The following is a 21,811-nucleotide window of genomic DNA, read 5'->3' on the forward strand; positions in this document are numbered from 1 at the left end:
GTGGCCAGGCGCTCAGTAATGACGGCTGCTGGCGGGAGCAGACAGCTTCCAGATGGCATCGCGCCGGGGCAGGGGGATCGCTGGGGCCGGGGGGGCTGCGGGAGGCAGCAGCCGGCAGAGACGGGCAGAGCCAGCAAGTTGAAATGACTTTTTTTGCAGCAGAGCCTGCGGTTCTGGCCCTCTGCGCTGCTGCTTCCAGTAATTAGCCCAATAATTAAAAAGAATGGCGATAAGAGGGGTGTGCAGAGGCGCTCGCAGGATCCCGGCGTCCCTGGGGAGGCGTGTGAGAAGGGCGGGAGTGATTTGCAGATGTGAGAGGTGGTGGATGTGTGAAACACAAAGCAGAGGGACCCCGACACGGTGTGGGGGTCACTGCACCAGGGGACCAAGCAGGGAGGGGTGGGCAGCAGGGATGGGCAGCTTCAGCAGCAGGGGCAGGAGAATGGCTGAGCCCACTGCAAGTGGGGAGGAGGCAACCAGACCCCAGCACCCTCCTGGCCATGGGCACTATGCTGCAACGCAGGGAGAGGGGATAGAGGAGGATGCAGGACGCTGCCAGGTGGGGATGCAGCACCAGGCAATGTGATGCAGGGCGATATGGCACGATGCAGAGTGATGCGAGGTGACACAGAGCCAGCTGCTGCCATCCGGGGCGGTGCAGTGCACACGGACGGGATGCAGGGCAGTGGGATGCCACGCGGGGCAGTGGGATGCAGGGCAACGCAAGCCAGTGCAGTGCGGGGCAGCACGATGCAGGGGGATGAAATGCAAGGTGATGTGGTGCAGGGTGATGTGAGGTGAGGCAGGAGGAGGCGATGCAGGGCGATGCAGTTCAGGGCGATGCAATGCAAGGCAACACAATGCAGGGAGTCAAAATGGGAAGTGATGCGATGCAGGATGAGGCAAAGCAATGCGCTGCAGGGCGATGCAAATCAGGGTGATGAAAGGCAAGGCAATGTGAAGCAGGTAGGTAGTGTGAGGAGATGCAATGCAGGGCAAATCAGGGCGATGCAATTCGGGGTGATGCAACGCAACAAGAGGCAGGGAGGGGAAACACGAGGTGAGGTGTTTGAGAGCAACGCAAGGCCGTGCAGGCAATTCGGTGCACCACGGGGTGACGCCAGACAATGCAGGGCAATGCGAGGCGATGCAGCATCACGTGCTGTGTTCCGGGGTGGCTGTGAGACGATGCCCAGCGGGGCAATGCCCAGCAGCTGAGGTGAGGCCGGGCAATGATGTCCCCGCGGTGCCGGTGACACTGGCCCTCTCGGACCCTGGCCCACCGCGGTGGCGACGCTTCATTTGAATTCTCGCCTCTCTCTCTTCGCAGATAACGAGCCCGCGCCATGCAGTCCTTTCGAGAAAGGTGTGGTTTCCATGGCAACCAGCAGAGCTACCAGCCGACTTCACAAGATACATCACGCCTGGAGAATTACAGGCATCAAAGTCAGGCAGGGCCGAACTGCGAGCGGCAGAGGCTGGTGGCGAAGGAGTACTACAGTCAGCAGCAGCTGCCGTACGCGGGCTATGAGAACAGCGCCGTGGAGAAATACCACCGGGGAAACAAGCAATTAGCGGGGCAGCAGCTGCAGGGCAGGCCGGCCTTTTCCAATTACACCGTGCAGGAGAACAGCCCTTATCCGGCCCGGTATTCCGGGGACGAGAGCCTGCAGGCGTGGGGAGGCCAGCCACAGGCACTGCCCGGCGGCGTGGCCAAGTATGAGGACAACCTGATGAAGAAGACGGTGGCGTTGGCGGGTGGGCGGCCGTACCACGAGCCGGCGGCCACCTCGCTGCCCTTCCGGACTCACTTCCAGCAGCAGCCGCAGCAGCAGCAGCAGCAACAGCAGCAGCAGCAGCCACCCGCGCTCCCCTACCCCAAGCTGCAGCGGCAGAAACTGCCCAACGATGTCTCCTCACCCATGCCCTTCTCACAGAGCCCTCACTTCGGGCAGCACTCCCAGTCCTTCCCTGCCTCCTCCACCTACTCCTCGGTGCCGGGGGGCAGCCAGCCGGCACACTCCTACAAGAGCTGCACGGCGCCCTCGGGGCAGCCACCGCTGGAGCGGCCCCTGGGTAGCGCTGCCAGCCTGGCCCCTGGCCCCCGTGTGCCCAACCTGCACGGCTACCAGCCCAACCGCATCGGCTACGAGCAGCCCCCACAGCCGCCGCCACAGCCCCCGCAGCCACCACCGCCACAGCCCCCGCAGCCGCCGCAGCCCCCGCAGCCCCCGCAGCCCATGCAGGGGCGGCATCACGCCTCGGAGAGCCTCCACTACCAAAACCTGGCCAAGTACCAACATTACAACCAGCCAGGCCAGACCTACTGCCAGGGCGACGCGCCGCCCGTCCGGACGCCGGAGCAGTACTACCAGACCTTCAGCCCCAGCGCCAGCCACTCGCCGGCTCGCTCCGTCGGCAGGTCCCCGTCCTACAGCTCCACTCCCTCCCCTCTGATGCCCAACCTGGAGAATTTCCAATACAGCCAGCAGCCCCTGAGTGCTGGTGCCTTCCCGGCCGGCATTGCTGACCACAGCCATTTCATGCCGCTGCTGAACCCTTCTCCCACTGATGGGACGAGCCCCGACACTCAATCTGGGAACTGCAAAAACTTGCAGAAGGAGAAGCTGCCTGAAAACCTGCTGTCAGACCTGAGCCTGCAGAGCCTGACGGCACTCACCTCCCAGGTGGAGAATATCTCCAACACTGTCCAGCAGCTGCTGCTCTCCAAAGCGGCTGTGCCCCAGAAAAAGGGCATCAAGACCCCAGCGAGGACCCCCGAGCAGCTCAAGGGGCAGCACTGCAGTCCTGAGAGCAGCACCTACTCGGCAGAGCAGGTGGGGACCCCCCTGTCCGACCCTCTGAGCACCCCCCAGTCTGTCCACGCTGAGACACAGGACACTGACTATCTCAGCGGGTCAGAGGACCAGCTGGAGAGGAGTTTCCTGTACTGCAACCAGAACCGGAGCCCTGCCCGAGTCAACAGCAACTCCAAGGCAAAGCCTGAGTCGGTGTCCACCTGCTCTGTGACCTCCCCAGATGACATGTCCACCAAATCAGATGACTCTTTCCAGAGTATCCACGCCACCCTGCCCCTGGAGACCTTCACCAAGTATGTGAGCAACGAACGGGACTGCCCCCGCCTGCTCCTCAGCGCCCTGTCCCAGGAGGAGCTGGCTTCTGAGATCATCGTCCTGCAGGATGCCATCAGTGAGAAGGCAGACAAAGCCTGGGCCAACTTGCCCATGCTGGGCAAGGAGACCACCAAGTCCCCCTTCCAGATGGAGAACCACCGGCCCAGCCTGGACTCCATGGTGAAAGGTGCCTGGCCCAGCCAGGGTGACTCCAGCACGCTCACCGAGCCACTCAAGCTGGACAAAGCTTCAGGGGCCAGCACAGGGAAGGACTTTAGTGAGGAGGTGTACGAGGGTCCCCAGGTGGAGTTCACAGCCACCGAAAGCAAGGATGTGCTGAAGGACACTGCCCCATTGGCCTTCAACTCCAAGCCCAGCATCCCGGCAGCGACGTCAAGCGCGGGAGCCACCGGCTACAGCTGCTACTCAAACACCACCGCCAACTCGGTGGCGTCTGAGAATGCCATGGAGCATTTCGAGTGGCCGGAGGAGAGCCTGGGTGAGGCCTGCCTGCGGTGGAAGGATCTCCAGGCCACCGACCTCCCCAAGGGCTTGTTCCCCAGCAAACTGGTGAGCTCCTGCAAGGAGAAAAAAAACGCCTGTGGCTTGGACCTGTGCGATGGAGAGCAGCCAGCCAAGAGTGAGCCGGTCCAGGACTTTGGCCAGCAGGTGATGGAGGAGGAGGAGGAGACACTGACCTATGATGAAGCAACAAAGGCAGACAGCGAGAGATGGCTGCAGGACACCCGGCACTGCTGCTCAGCTGGGGACTTTAGTGAGATCCCCATCATCTCCTCGCCGGATCTGAAGGAGTCAGACCTGGAGGCAGAGGAGTACTCCTCTCTCTGTGAGCTGGCTGGCTCGGAGCAGAAGTCGGTGACGTACGATGCCTCACCACCCAAGCCCCCGGAGATGCCGGCCGTGCTGTCCTCCAGCGAGGTGCCTGTGTCTGCCGAGGAGACCGTCAGCACAGTGGAGAAGGAGAGCTCAGCTCCCACCCCACGCCTCTCTGGCCAGTCTGTCATCCTGCTGGGCCCTGCTGTGGGCACAGAGACCAAGGTGAAAAGCTGGTTCAAATCCTCCCTGCCCCACATCCAGCCTGAGGAGGAGAACGGTGGAGGGGAGACGTCCCACCTGGAGGCAGCCGATGCTGAATCCGCCTCGTCGGTTGTGGTGAAGCAACAACTCACACCCGAAAATGTGCTGGGGAAGATGGAGCCTGTCTCACGGGGCAAGAGCCTCCGCAACAAAAGGGTCCACTGCCGGCTGCCGGAGGGGGATGGCCCTGGCAGCACCGTGCTGAGTCCCTTCGATGAGCTGCCAGCAGCCAGCAGCGTGGCCGGCGCCTGCCTGGGGCCAGACGGACAGACGGAGGTACCGAGCAAGAGCGCCCAGAGCCAAACACCCCGGTTTCCAGCCGAGGGGCTGCCAGCACGCATGTGCACCCGCTCCTTCACCGCCCTGGCCGAGCCCCGCGCCCCTGCCCCGCTGGAGGGACTGAAGGCCCCCGCGCACCAGGAGAAGCTGGGGAAGAAGCCCGGCTGCGGCGTGAAGCAGCGAGTGGCTTTCAAAACCAGGAAGCGCAACAGCCGGCCAGCCCCCAGGGTGGTCCAAAACGCCAGCGATGCCACCCTCCTGGTGCCCGGCTTGGTGGCGGCGGAGGAGGTGGCAGGGCCGACACCGCTGGAGGGGGACGCGGTGGAAGCCGGGGAGAGGGACCAGCGGTCCATGATCCTGCGCTCCCGCACGAAGACACAGGAGGTTTTCTACACCAAGAGGCAGAGGGGCAAGCGGGCAGCTGACGTCCGGCTGAAGAACTGCAAGGCGCCCAAAAAGCTCATATCTAACAACCACCTCCCACCTGCCTTCAAGCTGCCAGCACCAGGCAGCCCCCACAAGGAGGGCAAGGTGGGTGCCCGGATGAAGCTGCCCAAAGCGGGGCCGGGCGTGGGGGGCAAGGTGTCGGAGCGGCCGCTGCACTCACTGAAGAGGAAGTCCACCTTCATCTCCCCCATCCCCACCAAGAAGAGGAACCTGGTCCTGCGGAGCAACAGCGGTGGCGTGAAGGAGGAGAAGCCAGAGGGTCCCCCCAGCCTCTTCAAAAAAATGCCGGTGGCCAAGAAGGTGAAAGCCAAGCTGCCTCCTAAGAGCTCTGGCGAAGCCATCCCGAAGCCCCCCCTGCCAAAGGAGGCCCCTGATGTCTGCATCAAGATCACCTCCCGGGCGGCCTTCCAGGAGGCCACCAAGACCAAAGTGCTGCCTCCCCGCAAGGGCCGCGGCCTCAAGCTGGAGGCCATCGTCCAGAAGATCACCTCACCCAACCTGAAGAAGTTCACCTGCAAACCAGCGGCCACAGCAGTGGCAGCCACAGTAGCTGCCTACGGCTCCTCCCTGAGCCCAGCTGGCGCGGAGCGGGAGCGGGTGGTGAAGCACAGTGGGGTGGCGGTGGCGGTGGGCGACGCAAGGCTGCCCAAGCTAGGGGCAGCGCAGAAGGTGCCCTCGATGCCCGTGGCTGAGCCGCTCTGCCGGAACCCCAATGGCCGAGCACCGAAGGGAAAGCCGGGTGGTGGGAAGAAGCTGCCCCACGACAGCTGCCAGGGGGAGGCTTGTGGGTCGACGCCGGGGACCCAGTCCAGCCCCAACATGGTGGCCAAGAACCTGGGGCTCCTCCCCAAGAAGAGGAACCGCAAGGGCAAAGCAGCAGCGCTGGGCATGGCCAAGGCGCCCCTGAGCCCTGCACTGCCACCAGCACTGCCCCGGGAGCGTGTAGCCGGCCCGGGTGGTGCGGAGGAGGCGCCTCGGGAGAAGAAACCAAAGACTGAGGAGAAGGAGGCGGGGAGCAGCGACGGCCCTGCCGAGGGGCGCTCCGCCGCCGGGCCGGCGCGGGGGCCGAAGCCGCGGGCCAACCACTCCAACTACAACGGCTACTCCAAGCGGCAGCGGAAGCGTCTGGGCCACGGCAAGGCCAAGGCGGTGCCGGCGCGGTGCAAGAGCCGCGGGAAGCGGCGGCGGCAGCCCCAGCAGGCCCCGCTGCTGCACCCCGCCGAGCCCGAGATCCGGCTCAAGTACATCTCCTGCAAGCGGCTGCGGGCGGACAGCCGCGCCCCGCCCTTCGCTCCCTACGTGCGCGTGGAGCGGCGCGGAGAGTTCTCCACCACCTGCACCGTCGTCAACTCGCCCGGCGACGAGGCGCGGCTGCAGCGGGGACCGGCCGGGCCGGCGCCGCGGCCGCGGGCGGCCCTGCCCGCCTCCTCCACCATGCACATGGGGCCCGTGGTGTCGAAGGCGCTGAGCGCCGCGTGCCTGGTCTGCTGCCTCTGCCGCAACCCCGCCAACTACAAGGACCTGGGGGACCTCTGCGGGCCCTACTACCCCGAGGACTGCCTGCCCAAGAAGAAATCCCGGCTGAAGGAGAAGGCGCGGGCGGAGGGGCCGGGCGAGGACTCCGCCGTGCCCGCCGCGGCCGAGCGGGCGGCCCGCGGGACTGAGGGCGGCTGCGGCGGCAAGGCGGCGCGGCCGGAGGGCGCCGCCGAGGCGGGCAAGCAGAGCTCGCTGCGCTCCAGCCCGCGGGGCATGTTCCGTCGGCTGCAGAGCTGCTACTGCTGTGACGAGAGGACAGAGGGCGAGGAGGCGGCCGAAAAGCCCCGGCGGCACGAATGTCACAAGGCCGAGTCGCCGCCGCAGGAGCCGGCGGGCGACACGCAGGAGCACTGGCTGCACGAGGCCTGTGCCGTATGGACCGCTGGGGTTTTCCTGGTGGCGGGGAAGCTCTATGGGCTGCAGGAGGCTGTCAAGGCGGCTGCCGACCTGGTAAGAGCTGGGCCGCACGCCCCAGGCGGCATCTTCCGCTGGCCTCCTTCAGCCAACCTCATTGCCGTGTCTGCGCCTCCGGTCGGGATGGAAATCAGTAGTTGTGCCCTGGGACAGCAGGGCAGGTGCTCAGCACCGTGAGCCCTGCCGGGTCCCTACGAGATTTGTGCTGCTGCGTCTGTGATAGCACCTGAAGTCTCCCTTTTAGGCACAGAAGCAACCTACGGGTTGTGTTTTAGGAGGGTGACTGGGCCCCCTGGGATTGTCACATCCCCTGGCCCGGCTGTGTGCTGCACGGGGCGGCTCAGAGCAGGACAGATGCCGCAGGGTGGGAGATGAAAATGGGCACAACACAGCTTGATGCCACCGTGATGGGCAGCAGTGGGAGCTGGAGGGAGGGGATGACCCTGCCCTGCTCCTCTCCCACAGTGAGGAGGTGTGAGCAAAACAGGGAGGTTGCTGAAGGGGATGAGAAGTTGTGGCTGGCCCATTCCTGGAAGTGTTCAAGGCTGGATGGGGCTTGGAGCAACCTGTTCTAGTGGAAAGTATTCCTGTCTGTGGGAGGGGGCTGGAATGACATGAGTATTTTTCAGGTCCCTTCCGCACCGTTCTGGGATTCTGTGATGTGCATTTTTAGTGCTGGGGAGAGGAAGGGGACAGCCTCCCATCAGAGGCTGTGCTGGGGGTTTCCAGCAAGTCCCCGCAGTGCCAGGTTTGGGTGCTGGCTGTATTCCCATGCCTGTGTGCTCATTTCATGGCTGTCTGGAGGCTGCTGCCCTCACCACAGAGCCAGGTGCTCCCATCCCTGCAGCGCCTGCTGGGGACAGGGCAGGTAGGGCACAACCCAGGTCATGTCCCTTCCCCTCCTGCCCCGTGGAGTATGGCTGTGGGCTGGGTGTCATCCAGGGGAGTGGTGTGGCAGGTGGAAACCTCGTGCATGGCTGCAGACAGCCCAGTGACAGGCATGGTGTGGTTCACAGTGCGCTGGCACAGGAGGAAGGATGTTGCCTGGGAGAGACAAGGAGGGGCTGGAGAGCATCAGGGACACCCGTGTTGCCCTCGTTGCTAGGGCTGTCGTTGTTCTCTTCCTCTGTGCTGGGCTTTGACAGGGTCTCTCTGTCTCTCCACATCTCTCCTTCTCTGCTCCGAACTGCCGGGTGCGTGTACAGAGGTGCTCGAGCTGCCAGCAAGCAGGAGCCACCGTGGGCTGCTGCCAGAAGGGGTGTCCCCACACCTACCACTACGCGTGTGCCATCGACACAGGTGAGCCCGGCCACAGGGATGGGCCACGGCGTCCTGGGCATTCTGAGCCAGCTGAATGTGGGGTCCATTGCTCCAGGGTCAGGGGCTTGTGGCTCGCTGGCTTGCCAGGGTGGTGATGCCCACTGTGCTGGCAGCACTGGCAGGTGTCACAAGCTTGTCTGGCCTCAGCTGAGCCCTTCACACAGACGCTGTGGCTGGTGGGTGGCTATGGACTGGGGGGACACTGCTTTCCCCTGACTCAGGGGCAGCTGCCTTGCAGTGCAGGCTGTCCCCTGACACATCCTTGTCCTCTCCTCGCAGGCTGCTTATTAACTGAGGAGAGCTTCTCTCTGAGATGTCCCAAACATAAGGTAAGCCAGAGCCCCCTGTTCACCCCCTGTGGCAGGAGGACCTGCCCTCAGACCCCAAATTCCTGGGGACACCCATCCTGGATGCTCAGCTCTGCGTGGGCATCACATCCCTGGGGGTATCGGGTGTGCCAGCCACCGGCTGCCGCTGGGTTTGGGACACCCCAGCCGGGTCTGAGGGGTCTTCGCCCCTTCCCTGAGCACAGATGAGGTGCAGAACGGTGCTTGAACCCCTTCTCGAAGCGCCGGGTGCCTACCCGGTTATTGGCGGGGGGATTGGGGGGCGATGAGGACACCCCAGGGCCACCCCCGCCTCTAACGCGACCCCCGGGCTGACCCCTCCGTTCTCCCCGCAGAGGCAGCCGGTGTAGCGCCCGCGGGCACCCGCCCCGCCAGCGAGGGACCGGCAGAGGAGGCAGCGCCTGGAGCAGAGCGGGGCCGGGCCGGGCCCTACCGGGGACCCCCCGAGGCCGGGATGACCCCCGGGACCCCCCGAGCCCGCTCCGGGCGGGCGGAGCCAGCGCCGGGTTTTGCCTGCCGCCGGGTCCCGGTAAAACCCGGTCTGGATACGCGGGGGACGGATCGGGATCCCCCACCCGCGATGGCTGCACAGGGGGGCGGGGGGTGTCCGTGTACGAGGGGGGGTCCCGGCGATGTTGTCTTACTGTGGGGCCGCCGGACCCTCCGTGGGTCCCGGCTCTCAATATCACACTGATCTGATCTGAGATGTTGCCTTCAGCAAACCTCATGGTGTCTGTATATAGTTCAGCGAAGAAGAGGATTAAAAAAAAACAAAAAAAGGACAAAAAAAAACCAAAAAAAAAAGAGAAAAATGAGAAAAATGAGAAAAAAAAAAAAGGGCAAACAACGGCCTGCTGTTTGAAACACCACTCTGCTTTTTCTGTTATGTTCTTCCATCTCCTGTTTGCCCCCACCCACACCCAGGGTGCTGGGGGAATAAGGGTGCTTGGCCAGGCTGGTGGGCACCCACCAGGCTGCCCCAGCCCCGCTTCCAAACCCCCAACCCTGCCTCATTGCACCCCCACCCTCCCACTCCATGCGGCGCTGGCACTGCTGGGCTGGGGACCCCTGGTCCTGCTGTCCAGGACCCCCCAAAACCCACCCTGCTGCCTGTGCTTGGCCTCACCAGCACCCCTTCTGTGGCTCCTCTCGCGGGGGCTTTGCTCCCTGTGCTTGTGCTGAACCCCACAGCTCTGCGTGCTGAACTGGAGGAGGAGGAGGAGGCATTTGCTTCCTCCCTCCACATGGGCCTGGCTCACCCCTCACTGCCCTGAGTTTGCTCAACTCTTTTGCTTCCTGGCCACCTCAGTGGAGCTGGTGGGGGGCTTCCCAACACTTTGGTGACCCCTGCCCACGTCCCCAGGCTCCACAGCCCATCTTTGTGTCACCCTGACACAGGTAGCAACCAGCCCAGGGTGAACCAACTCCAGATCTCATCCTAAAAGCAGCCACTGGCTGTCCCCCAACCTCTGCAGCATCCTGCAAAGGGGGGCACACTGCTGCTCCCATCCGTGTCCCCCGCAGAGCCAGCGCCCCGTGTCCCCACACCTCTTGTGTCCCCTCCATCCCACCCACCCCAAGGTTTGCTGGCCACACAATGTCTGTTGTTTCAGCAGCTGCCTCGGACACAGGAGTGAAAAACAAAAAGAGGAGGCGAGGAAAAAAAAAATTAAAAAGGGAGAAATAATAATAATAATAATAAAATTAATTTAAAGAAGAAAAAAAAACCAACTCCCGTGTCCTTGGCAGTGTTGCCTGAAATCTGGCTATTTTTAGTGACATCTTGTACATATGACTGTAAAATGGTAAACCGTGTGTATTATATATTGCCTCATTATATAGTGTATATATATGTATACATATACATATATATAATATATATGAAGACTGTAAATGTTAAGACTAGTGTTCTTATTAGTATATTGCTTCACACTGAAGATTGTGTGTAACAAGCTGTTTCTAAAAGATGTTTATTTTCCTTAAGAGTAAAAAAACAGGTCATTGCATTCAGAGCGTCAATAAAGATACAACGATTGTTTTGGAAGTACGTGGCGCCCTGCTCGTGGCCTCTCTTTATCCTTGGGGGGCTGCTGGGGTCCCCCCCGGGCTGGGACAGCCCCTGCCTGCTCCTTTGTCCCCAAGGGTCTTGCTGGAGGGGAAGGGGTATGGGGACAGCACCCCTGGGTAAAGAGGGGGTGTTTGGGGTCCCTCAGCACCCAGTGTCCCCATCCCTGCCACCCGTGTCCCCCCCTCCCGTGCAGCCCTGTGGGGACAAGGCGTCCACAGCTGTGGGGGGTCCCCTTGCCCCCCGCTTTTGGTGCCAGTCCCCCTCCAATCCAGCACACAGCAGTATAAATAATCGGCTTTAATCGTCTGTACAAAACTCTCCAACTATGAAAATACCGTTTAAAAAGGGAAAAGGGGAGCGGGGCGAGGCGAGGGGAGGGGGCTATGTACAAGAGGGGGTGAAGCAAGGACACAGGGGCACCCACCAGTCCCCCAGGAGCCCCGTGCCACCATGCCACCCCTTCTCCCAAAGCCTGTCTGTGCTCCGGGGGGGTGGCAGCTCTTAATGGGGAGGGGGGGGGATCAGTGCTGGGGAGGAGGGGGTACGGTGGGGGTCCCCTCTTGCCTACCAAGGGCTGGACAGGGGGCACTTCCCCGCTGCCACGGGGCCACACCTCCCCAAAAGAGCGAGCCCCGAACCCAAGGGGTCCTGCAGCAGTGGGGGCCGGGCAGAGACCCCGGGGTGGGGGGGTGGTGGGGTGGGCACGGAGGGTACGGGTGACAGCGGGGGGATGCGGGTGGCACCGGGGGGGGGTCGGGTGGCACCGGGGGTGGCCGCCGCGCGCGCGGTGCCCTGCCATACTGCGGCAGTGTCACTAGAGGGCCCCACGCCCCGTCCCCGCGCGGGCGGGGGACACGGACACGGCCGGGGGGAGCCCACCCAGGGTACCCCCCGTGTGACCGCCCCACTCTGCGACCCCCGCCCCGCACCCTTCAGGCATCACCCGACCCCTCCCCACCCACCCCTGCGCCCCCAAAAGCGCTGCCGAACATCACCCTGCGGGGAAACTGAGGCACGGCTTCCCGCCGCCCCGCATTCCGCACCCGCGGGGGTGGCAGGGGGCTGGCGGCCCCTTCCCCACCTATCCCGACGTGACGGTGGTGCCGCTGCCCAGCTTGATGATCATCTGCTGGCAGTCGTGCAGCGTCCGGCGGTCGCCCAGCTTGTCCAGCGTGCGGGCGGCCTCGGCCAGCATCCCCACGCGCTGGCCCGGGCCCGCCAGGAAGCTGGGCGGGAGGTAGCAGCAGGCCAGCAGCAGCGCCTCGGCGTGCTCCCGGGGCGTGGGGTGGTGGCTTTCCGGCTCGCCAGCTGCAGGGGACGGAGCCGAGGTCAGCCCCGAGGGCGCCCGTGGAAGTCACTGAATAAATCTCGGGGGGTTCGCGCGGGGATGGGGTTATTCATCACCCCGGAGATGGTGCCAACACCAGTGGAGGGGCTGGGAGCTCACGTGGGCCAGATCTTGGGGGGCCGCAGGGGGGGTGTCCCACCCTATGACCCACCATGTGTGGGGCTGGAGTGCTGCAGGTGGGAAAGGGGTGTCCCACCCGATGTCTCACCCCATATCCCATCATCCAAGGTTGCTGTGGGTGCAGAATGGGGTTTCCCACAACCCAACGCTTGTGGGGGCTGCTGTAGGTGCGGAGCAAGGCGCCCCACCCCATTGTCCATCCTCCAAGGTGGTGACAAAAGTATCCCACCCCATGTCCCTCCACCCAACTTGCTGGGGTACTGTGGGTGCACAGCGATGTGTCCCACCCCTGTCCCACCACATATCCCACACTCAAGGCTGCTGGGGGGGCTGCAGGTGAGGGGCGAGGTGTCCCACCCCGTGTCCCATCCCGTGCCCACCTGTTTTGCTGCCCTGCACCCCTCTCCTCCGCAGGCTGCGGTCCAGCAGCTGGTGGGTGCGCGTGGGGCTGGCCCGGGCCATCAGCCTGGCAGTGGCTTCGTGCAGGAACACCTGGATCAGGGGGCACGGTGAGCACAGCCGGGTGCGGGGCGCCAGGGGACGCAGCGGGTGACAGGAGGGGGGGCTCACCCGGCGCATGGCGGGGCGCAGGGTCTGCGCCAGGCGCCGCAGGCTGCTCAGGTCCTGCTGGAAGCCGCGGAGCTCCAGGGCGGATGCTTGGTAGAGGCAGCTGCGCTGCTGGCTCGCCCCCATCTGCTGCTGCCACAGGTTGGTGCGGGTGACCAGCAGCAGGTCACAGAGCAGGAGCTGGACCGCCTGCAGGGGACAAGGGGATCGGGGTGAGCGGGGGGTGGGACAGACGGACGGGGGTGCCGAGGAGGTGGCTGCGGGCAGGCGCTGCTGCGCGGGACCCCCGCCGGGCTGCATGGCAGGGGCATTGCACTCCCAGTCTGACACATGCAATGCAACTACAATGCACCCCCGCGAGGGTCGGGGGCACCTCCCGCCGGGGCTGGGGGCTCGCGGCCGCCTCGTCCCTCCCCAGCCCAGCTCACCTTGTCGATGGTGCCCTTGGAGGGGCTGCCCAGCTCCAGGCTCTCCCGCAGGCAGCTGCTGGCCTTCTCACAGTGGCCCAGGGTGGCCTGGCTCCCATCCTGTTTGCTCAGCAAGGCACGGACAGCTCGGAAAGAGTGCAGGGCAGCACGGGGAAGGGGCTTCCTGCAAGGTGGAGGGGGCACGGTCACCTCCTTCCTCAACACACACCAGGTGCTCCAAGTGTGTTCAGCGAGGCTGTGCCAGCCCAAGGGGGACGGGAGACATGCAATGAAGCGCCACCCCTGTCCCCGATGTCCCCAGCACTCACTCAGAGCTCTGCAGTGCCCGGGGCATGGTCTCCACCAGCGGGTAGAGGCGCTCAGCCCCCTCCTCGTCTCCCTGCAGCCAGTGGATAACGATGCCGATGAAGGATGCCCACCACTTGGACACGGGGTCAGTGCCTGCGGGGTGGGAGGGACACAGGAGCAGGGTGTTTGCACTCCCATGGCCCCCCACATGAAGTGACCCCAATGGGGGACACGCCAGCCTCACCTGTGACAGCCGCCAAGCCGGAGGAGATGGAGGGTGTGGGGCCAGGTGTGCCACTGACATCCGAGCAGCCGTTGAGCAGCTGGAGGTACTCGAGGGCATCGGAGAACCGCCTGTGGAAAGGGGCTGTGAGGGGGCTGGCCCCACGCCGGGCAGGGGGAGAAGGTGCCCACCCCAGCACTCACCCCTCTCCCTGGGCAGTGGGACGGCCGGGCTCAGGCATGGCCACGCAGCACAGCGCCTTCTCCAGGAGGTGCTCACGGAAGAGCTGGGTCACCTGAGCCAGCGGGTCCACTGGGACACAGAGATGGGGTCAGCAGGGACACCACGCCCCAAAACGGGGAATGCGGGGTTTGGGAGCTTGGGGTCACCTGGGTTGCCGGCGGAGCTGTAGATGGTTTCCCTGGGGACACCCTTGACTGCCCAGTCCCCATCAACAAAGAAGCGATGGCCCAAGGGGTGGCAGAGCCACTGCATGGCGGGGGGCACGGCCCCGCCGTGGGACAGGGCCACGCGCCGGGCGCTGCAGAGGAAGGGGCGCTGCGGGGAGAGCAGGGCGTCAGGAAGGACCCGTGACCCCAGGCCCGGGGACACAGGGGACACCCCAGTGCCCCACACTCACCGCCAGGAAGTGGAAACAGCGGTGCAGGCTGGCCTTGATCCGCAGGGCAGCCGCCACGTAGATCTCGGCCAGCGCTGCCACGGAGATGGCGTCACCGGCGCACTCGGCCAGGTTGACAGCGCTCAGCGCCAGGTTGATGGCCAGCAGATGTCCCCCAGCCTGCTTCCCTATAAGAACGGGGAGGGGAGGCTCAGGCATGGGGTCAGGAGGTTGTGGGGACATGCAGGGCACAGGGGTCCCGTCTCTCAGCCTCCGTGGTGCGGGGCCGTACCGGCGAGCTGGAGCTGGTGCAGGCGGTGATAAGCCATGGCAGCGTCGCGGGCACTCTGGCGGACGTGGGCAGGGGGCGGGGGGTCCGGGCGCAGCCCCCCGGCGCGGGCGGCCAGCCAGCGCCCCACCCAGAGGCGCTGGAGCAGGTGGCGCAGCAGCGTCCAGAGCAGGCTGCAGGCCAGGTCCCCGTGGGAGGCCGGCAGCGGCCGCCCCAGCGCCCCGAGCGCCGTGCGCAGGTGCTGGGCCCCCTGCGCGAAGTCTCCCTGCACGCCAGAGACAGGGTCAGCGTGGGCAGGAGGAGGGGACGGGGCAGGTGGGACAGGGACGTGGTGCTCGGTGGGACATACCCGGTCGAGGTCGAGGTCGGCCTGCCGGCGGTGCCGCCAGAAGAGGATGGAGGGCTCGGAGTGGGGGCGAGTGACGGGCTCCCCGCAGACGAAGAGCCGCACCACCGCGCCCAGCACCAGCGCCACGTTCAGTGCCCAGAAGGCCAAGGTGGGCCACAGCCACTGCGTCCACCCCCACGGGTCATCTGTGCAGGGATGGGGTCAGCAACACCCCACCAATGCTGCCCCGTGCCCACCCCAGGGTCTCCATCCAGTGGCCTTCGTCCCATGTCCAGCAAAGAGCCTCCACCCAGTCGTGTCCACCCCAACAGATTCCACCCCAATGGTCTCTGCCTCACACCCACCCCAGGATATCCGCTCTGGTGGCCTTCCCCCTGTGCCCATCCCAGCAGCATCCACCCACTGGCCTCTGCCCCATGTCCACCCCAATCATCTCCCATCTCAGACCTACCATCCTGATGGCCTTCACCCCCTGTCTGCCACGATCACCTCCACTGTGACAGTCACCACTCTGATGCCCCCCATCCCAACAGTCTTCACCTCATGCCGACCCCAACAGCCTTGAGCCAGGTTGCTCCTACCCTACACCCAGCCCAACATCCTGCCCCTTGATGGTCTTCACCTCAACAGCCTCTGGCCCATGCCCACCCTGACAGCCTCCACCCCACACCAGAGCTTACCCAAAGCGCCAGACACAGCCATGATGCTCCTGCCGGGACCAGCGGTGTCCTGGCTCCCCAAGGGGGCTGGGGAGGCAGAACCCCGGAGGAGGGAGGCCAGGGGGTTGAAGGAGAGGCAGAGGAAGACGAAGGCGCAGAGGGCCATGCGGGAGCGATCCAGCATTCCCTGGCTGCTGGGCGAGGGCGGCGGCTGCTCCTGCTTCACCTGCACGGGCAGAGCTGCTGTGAGCCTGGGACACGGGCATGGACGTGGGGTGGTGGACACAGGCATGGGATATAGGGCACGGCACCCACAGCATGGGGTACACGGCGTGGAATAGAGGGTGTGGTGATGGGGGACGGGCATGGGATATAGGGAATGGGATATAGGGCATGGGATATAGGAAATGGGATATAGGCAATGGGATATAGGACATGGGATATAGGAAATGGGATATAGGCAATGGGATATAGGACATGGGATATAGGAAATGGGATATAGGGCATGGGATATAGGGCATGGGATATAGGGCAGGGGGATGAGGTACAGGCTGGAATACAGGGGCACGGATTTCAGGGTATAGGCATGGGGCACAGAGCACATCTTGAGGCAGAACAAACTCCACCCAGCCCCAAATCATGTGAGGAGCAGCCTCAGAGAACAAGACACGGGCTCTCAGCTCTTTCCCCATCTGGTACACTTTGCCCTTGGCACCTCCTACGTGAAGCAGCAGATCCCCTGCCCACTCAGGGCAGGGAGATCCCCCCAGCCCTCCCTCACCTTGCCATGGGCACACAGGGGGCTGTCGGGCTCCGAGTCACTGCTGCTGTTGCTGCTGCCACCGCTGAGTGACAGTGGGCTGCTGTGGGATGGCGAGCCCACGTCCGAGGGCGGCGGTGTCAGCATCTCCATCACCTCTGTCTTCACCACCTCCATGGGGGCCTCCGCCTTGGCCCCCCGGCTGCAGTGGGTCCCCAGGTCCTTCACAGGCTCTGCAGGAAGCAGAGTAAGCTGATGGCTGCTTGGGGGCATGGAGCTGAGCCCCCCACCCCAAGAGCTGCCCTTCCACTCACGGTTCTTCTGCATGGCCATCTTCAGGGTGAGGTTCTCCTGCTTCAGCTTCTGGTTGCTCTGCTGCAGGAAGCGGATGTACTCGATAGCCTTCCTCAGGACCGCCGACTTGTTGAGCTGCCAGCGGGCCGGGACAGTTCAGCCCAAATTCCGAGCAAAGCCCCCCCATTACCCAGCCCTGCCCCACCGACCCCTGCTCCCACCTTGGCCTCGGTGCCCACCACCAGGTCCTTGAGCTCCACGATCTTGTCGTTGATGGAGGAGCGGTAGCGCTTCTCGATGGCGTTGTGGGCCGTGCGCTTCTCGCCGCGGCTCTGCAGCAGCGCCGGCTTCCCGCTGGGCGCCAGCCGGTTGATGGGCAGCTTCTCCGCGTCCACCACCAGCGGCACCGTGGCCAGGATGGTCCCTCCGCTCACCAGCGCCTGCAGGGGTGCAGGGTGGGGTTAGTGGCGGTCCTGAAGCTTGTCCCCACCTCGCAGATGCGGCGGTGGCACCTACCGGCACCTGGAGCGGGGTGGCAGAGCCGCTGGCGCTGGTGGCCAGGGAGGCGATGGTGGAGGTCTTGGCGCTGCTGGCGTCTGTCTTGACAGCTGTCAGCAGCAGGGAGTCAGCCTTGATGAAATGGGGCTGCAGGAGAACCTGAGGGGTGCTGGGGGTCAGCGGGGCTGTGGGGGGTCACCGGGACCCCCCCAAACCCCTGTCCCTGCGCTTACCGGCACCGACTGGATCTGTGGTGACACAGACTGGCTGGTGGGGGCGGCGGGGGCCAGGAGCTGCTGGGGTGCCACATTCTGCACGGGGCCGGGCAGCGTCACGGGCTGGCTGGCTTGTGGGGCGGGCAGAGGGCTTGGCAGGGTCTGCCCCGCACTCCCAGGCTGCACAGCTGGGCATGGAGCAGAGGACAGCGTTAAGAGAGCCCCCGGCACCAGCCCACCCCGCACAGCCCCATCCCGCAGACCTCCACCCTGGGAGCCCCCCCTGCACCCCCAAATGCTCACCTGAGAAGCTGTGCTGGTTCTGGTAGCCCACCAAGGGCTGGGGGCTGAACGGGCTGGGGGACGCAGGGACGAAGCTGGGGGCCAGCATGACGCCGGGCTGGGGCTGGGGCTGGGGCTGGGGCTGGCTGCTGGGCACCACGGACGGCGGCTCCTCCTTGACACCCAGGGATGGCGCTGGCAGGAGCGGGGCCGGAGGTGGTGGGGTGAAGGCGGCCATCCCGGGGGGCCCCGCGTAGGCGCTGCCGGTGGGGGCGGCGGGGCCCGGCTTGCTGGGAGCCAGGAAGGTGTTGAGGGTGCCCGGCGTGGAGGGAAGCCCCGGGGGCACGGCGCTGTCCGGGGCACTGAACGGTGAGTCGAACAAGCCCGAGAAGTCATTGTCCGGCGTGTTGATCAGCTGCAGCATGTCTGTAAAACACACCCCCCGTGCCGTCAGCTGCCTCCCAAGGTGGGCTTGGGCTGGTCCCCTGCTGCCCTCCCCGCAGTGTAGCATTTAGGGGGCAAATCTCCATAATCCAGAGGCAAAGTTCCCTAAGAGCCCATGAATCTGCTGTGCCCTGTTCCTCTCAGCGTCCCACCCATCCTGACATTGGGGAAACTGAGGCACGGCACTCAAAACGGGGGTGTCAGGGCTTGGCCAACAGCAGTCAGTGTTTTTCAGCCTGATCTGGGAGTGGCAGGGCACATCTCAGCGTGTCTCTGATACTGAGGGGGGGTTGTGCCAGCTCATTCATTCATTTCTTCTGTCCTGGGAACCCCGAGAACCCCCAAATCAGCCCCTGTTTCAAGGGGAGGGGGTGCTCAGACTGGACAGTGGGGTGGCACCCCCGGGATGTGCCAGACCACAGTGCCAGGTGTGTCTGATCACAACAGCCCTCAGGAAGGCAGCTGGGCAAGCACAGGGCTCAAACAGCCTGAGCGGGGGTCTGTCCCATGAGCGGCACCTCGGGGGCTCTGTGACACCTCCACTGAGGCGTCCTGGGATGCTCCCACCATGCAGGGATGTCCCCATCCCGATACTCCCAGGCACATCCCGCCGGGGGCACACAGACCCCAGGATTCCCCACACTCTGGTGCCCCCAAGCTCACCCCCCCAGGCACAGACCCTGGGATAACCCCAGGACACCCCCCCACGCCGGGATGTCCCCACCGAGCCACACAGCCCCCGGACACCGCCCTCCCCATGGGAGAGCGACCACGGCGGTGACCCCGCCAGACGAGGATGAGGAGGAGGAGGATGAGGAGGAGGAGGAGGCTGCCGAGGCGGGGGTACCTTCAAAGCCGCACTCCATGGAGGTGGGAGCGAAGGGCTCCCCAGGAGGAGGTCGCAGCCCCCGCTCAGCCCCGTGCCCGGCAGCGAAGAGGCCCCGGGATATTTTAAAGCCATGTTCTCGCCTCCTCCCCGGCGCCCTCCCCGCGCTGCCCGCGCCAGGGCTGGAGCGCGGCCGGGATGGGGTGATGCGACTCCGCCAATCGCCGCCTGCGCGCCCGCCGGCCGCCCCCGGCCAGCCCCCGGCGGCCAAGGTGAGCCCGGCGGCGGGTTACTCGCGGGCACTCGCCGCAAGCCGGTTACTCGGGGTCACTCTCCGTTAACCCCTCTGCCCTCCCTCCCTTCCCCCCCCTCCCTCCCGCACTCATTGCTCGGGAGTCACCCCGCAAAGATCGGGGTCTGCACGCAGCGCTGTTACACCCCCGAAGCCATCCGGCCCTCGGCATCCTGCCCCGTGCAGGTGGGTGTCCTCCGGGGGGCTCCCCCAGCCCCCCCCTTCCACTCGGAGACCCCCTGCCCCCACCCCCTCGAGGCTCCCTCGTGGTCCAGAGCAAAGTCTGGCGGTGCAGAGAGGGGGTGCTCCCTCCTGTCCCCCCCACCCCGCTTCCTGTGGCCCAGCCTGGGGGTGGGCGCTGCTGTCCCACCCTCCTGGCACCTTCCAGGCGTTTCTGTCCTGCGGCACCGCTGCCACCCGCGCCATCAGCGGGACAACGGGCACCCCACCTGGGCCACCTCCATCCCCACCGTGGGAACCTGTGGGGCAGACCCACTCGTCTGTGGGTCCTGGCAGGTCCCAGCAGGCTCAGGGCACCCACATCCGCGGGCACACATCCCACATCACCCCAGGGTTGGTACAGGGATGAGGGACAAGCCGTGGCCAGCCAGGGACCGGTGACAAACCCACTTTGGGGAGCTGTGGGGTGCGAGGTGGACTGGCTGGCTGTGATAGGAGGGAGCGTGGCAAAACCCCACAGTGGGAAAACCTCATCCCATACGGCACCACTCAACCCTGGCACAGCTCCTGCTTCCCTGCCCACGCCAAAACCTCGCCAAGAAAAGCAGGTGGCACCTGGATCTGCTTTGATCCACCCCGACTGCCACTGCGATGAACCTGCAGACCTGGGATGCCATCTCCACCCCAGATCTCGGGGCAGAGACCACCAGGGACACGGTGGGGCAGGTGCTGGAAGCGCCGTGCCCGCCTCGCCGCGTGTTCCACCGGCTCTGCCGGATGGCGTGGATCCACAGGGCTGGTGGAGCACGTGGCGAGGCGAGTGCGGGGCTTGCCGGGAGCTGGGACCCCCAGGGTTTTGAGATCTCAAATTTTTTTGGGATCCCTAATTTTCTGCTAAAGCCTTGGAAACGCTGCACTCGGCACGTGCGCTGTGGTGGTGGGAAGTGGGTCCCCTTGAGGGATGTGTCCCTTTGGGAAGTGGCTTCCCTCCGGGAATGGCTTCCCTGGGAGCATACCCATCTCCCGGAGCCCAGGCCGGCGGGGAGGTGGGTGTCGGCGGGTGCCAGCCCCGGGGCTGGGGCAGAGCCGCCCCATCTCCCCACACGCTGGATGGGCTGGGAGAACCCGGGAGTCCTGGAGGGAACGACCGGGAGTAACCCCGCCGGTGACGTCACGGAGGGGGCGGGGCTACCGGCGACACGATGCTGTGACCGGGACCGGGGGGGGATCGTCGGGGCTGTCCCGGTAGCGGCACCTCCAGCGCGGGGGTCCCGGTGTCTTGTGTCCCCCCCACCCCGAGCCCCCCGCTATGGAGCGGCCCCCGGTAACGGAGCCGGAGCGGTTCTGCACCGACTCCGCGCTCCAGCAGCTCGGTGTCCCCCCTCCCCACGCCGGGCCCGGCACCGAGCCCGGTCCGCCGGCCGTGCACCGAGTCCCGGTTATACACCGATCCCGCTGCCCCGGCCAAACGCCGGTACCAAGTTCCCTGACCGTGCACCGAGCCTGGACCCTCCGGGCACGGCCATGCACCGAGCGCGCCCGCCCATTCACCGAGCCCCGCTCACACCCCCAGGCCGGTACCGGCCGCGCACCGAGCCCCGGTCATGCCTCCAGCTCGGTCCTGACCTTGCACCGAGCCTGGTTACAGCCCCAGCCCGGTCCCGGTTGGGCCCTAAGCCCCGCTCATCCCCCCAGCCACGTCCCGACCACGCTCCAAGAGCCGGTACCGCGCCGTGCCCAGCCCCGCCCGCGCACCGAGCCCGGTTCTCCCCCAGCCCGGTCCCGACCGCGCCACAGCCCGGTCCCGGTCATTCACCGAGCCCCAGGACCGCCCCGGGCCCAGAGCCCCGCCGTGCACCGAGCCCCGGTTGTACCCCCAGCCCGGTCCCGGCCATGCCCCGAGCCCCGTCCCCGCCGGTCCGCACCGTCGATGTCGCTGAGCAGGGCCGTGTCGATGTCGCTGGCCCCGGAGAGGCCGAGGGACGGTGCCAGCCCCTCCAGGGCCGCGTCGTCGAAGGCGAGAGCGCTCATCCCGGCGGCTCCGGTGGCTCCCGCGGCTCTCGGTGGCTCCGGCGGCTCGGGCGGCTCTAGGGGCGGCGGGGCCGCCCGCCCGCCATGGCCGCGCTGGCCCGGGCACAGGCACCACGGGGACGAGCCGCCAAGTTGCTCCCGCGAACCGTGCCCGGAGCTGCCACCGGGCGGGGAGGGCGGGGGGGGGATGGAGGCGGAGCCGCCGCCGCGTTCCGCCCCGCGCCGCCTCTCCGCACCGCCCCGCCGCACCGGGACCCCCGGCGGCACCGAGCGGGGACCCTCGGGGACACCGGGCAGGGACCCTCGGGGACACCGGCACGGAGCCCGCAGCACCGGGCTGGGTGCTGGTCTACCCGGAGCTGGGCAGGGAGGAGCGCAGGCTGCAACCCCTGAGCAGGACACCGTCCTCTGGGGATGTCACTGACCCCAGGGGATGTCACCAAGCCCTGCGGATGT

At 65.7% G+C, this 21,811-nt stretch overlaps 2 protein-coding genes across 7 annotated transcripts in view; one reads left to right on the top strand and one right to left on the bottom strand.

Moving 5' to 3' along the window:
• Positions 1-10,619, top strand: part of RAI1 (retinoic acid induced 1) — a 74,604-nt gene extending 63,985 nt beyond the window's left edge. For all 5 annotated transcript variants that reach the window (XM_038151819.1, XM_038151821.1, XM_038151818.1 and 2 more), the window contains 4 exons: positions 1,331-6,944; positions 8,114-8,207; positions 8,508-8,557; positions 8,911-10,619. In XM_038151819.1, coding sequence (XP_038007747.1) covers positions 1,347-6,944; positions 8,114-8,207; positions 8,508-8,557; positions 8,911-8,925 — 5,757 coding nt within the window. In that variant the 5' untranslated portion in view covers positions 1,331-1,346 and the 3' untranslated portion in view covers positions 8,926-10,619. The remainder of the gene's footprint in view (positions 1-1,330; positions 6,945-8,113; positions 8,208-8,507; positions 8,558-8,910) is intronic.
• A 306-nt stretch (positions 10,620-10,925) lies between these two features.
• Positions 10,926-21,777, bottom strand: SREBF1 (sterol regulatory element binding transcription factor 1). Of its 2 annotated transcripts, none has more exons than XM_038151824.1 (19): positions 21,250-21,777; positions 17,604-18,008; positions 17,319-17,488; positions 17,104-17,244; positions 16,809-17,027; positions 16,608-16,722; positions 16,315-16,526; positions 15,555-15,759; positions 14,875-15,059; positions 14,529-14,790; positions 14,258-14,424; positions 14,007-14,175; positions 13,821-13,929; positions 13,639-13,748; positions 13,415-13,547; positions 13,107-13,269; positions 12,682-12,867; positions 12,492-12,603; positions 10,926-11,951 (listed from the first exon to the last, which is right to left on the bottom strand). In XM_038151824.1, exons 1-19 carry the CDS (start codon positions 21,353-21,355, stop codon positions 11,725-11,727), a joined length of 3,396 nt encoding a protein of 1,131 aa, XP_038007752.1. In that variant the 5' UTR covers positions 21,356-21,777; the 3' UTR covers positions 10,926-11,724. The 2 variants fall into 2 exon arrangements, with proteins under 2 accessions (XP_038007752.1, XP_038007753.1); XM_038151825.1 differs by lacking the exon at positions 21,250-21,777 and adding an exon at positions 18,874-19,167.
• Between the last annotated feature and the right edge of the window lie 34 nt (positions 21,778-21,811).

The sequence above is a fragment of the Motacilla alba genome, chromosome 14, assembly GCF_015832195.1.
Source record: "Motacilla alba alba isolate MOTALB_02 chromosome 14, Motacilla_alba_V1.0_pri, whole genome shotgun sequence".
In the NCBI taxonomy this organism is placed as follows: Eukaryota; Metazoa; Chordata; class Aves; order Passeriformes; family Motacillidae; genus Motacilla; species Motacilla alba.

What these genes read in the sequence shown, in the direction of transcription:
- SREBF1 (XM_038151824.1), bottom strand. Translation starts at nt 21,355, where the DNA reads ATGAGCGCTCTCGCCTTCGACGACGCGGCCCTGGAGGGGCTGGCACCG. An exon ending in CCCACTGCCCAGGGAGAGGG is followed by an intron (nt 13,749 to 13,820) that starts GTGAGTGCTGGG and finishes CCCTTTCCACAG; the next exon opens with GCGGTTCTCCGATGCCCTCG. An exon ending in CGGGCACTGCAGAGCTCTGA is followed by an intron (nt 13,270 to 13,414) that starts GTGAGTGCTGGG and finishes TCCACCTTGCAG; the next exon opens with GAAGCCCCTTCCCCGTGCTG.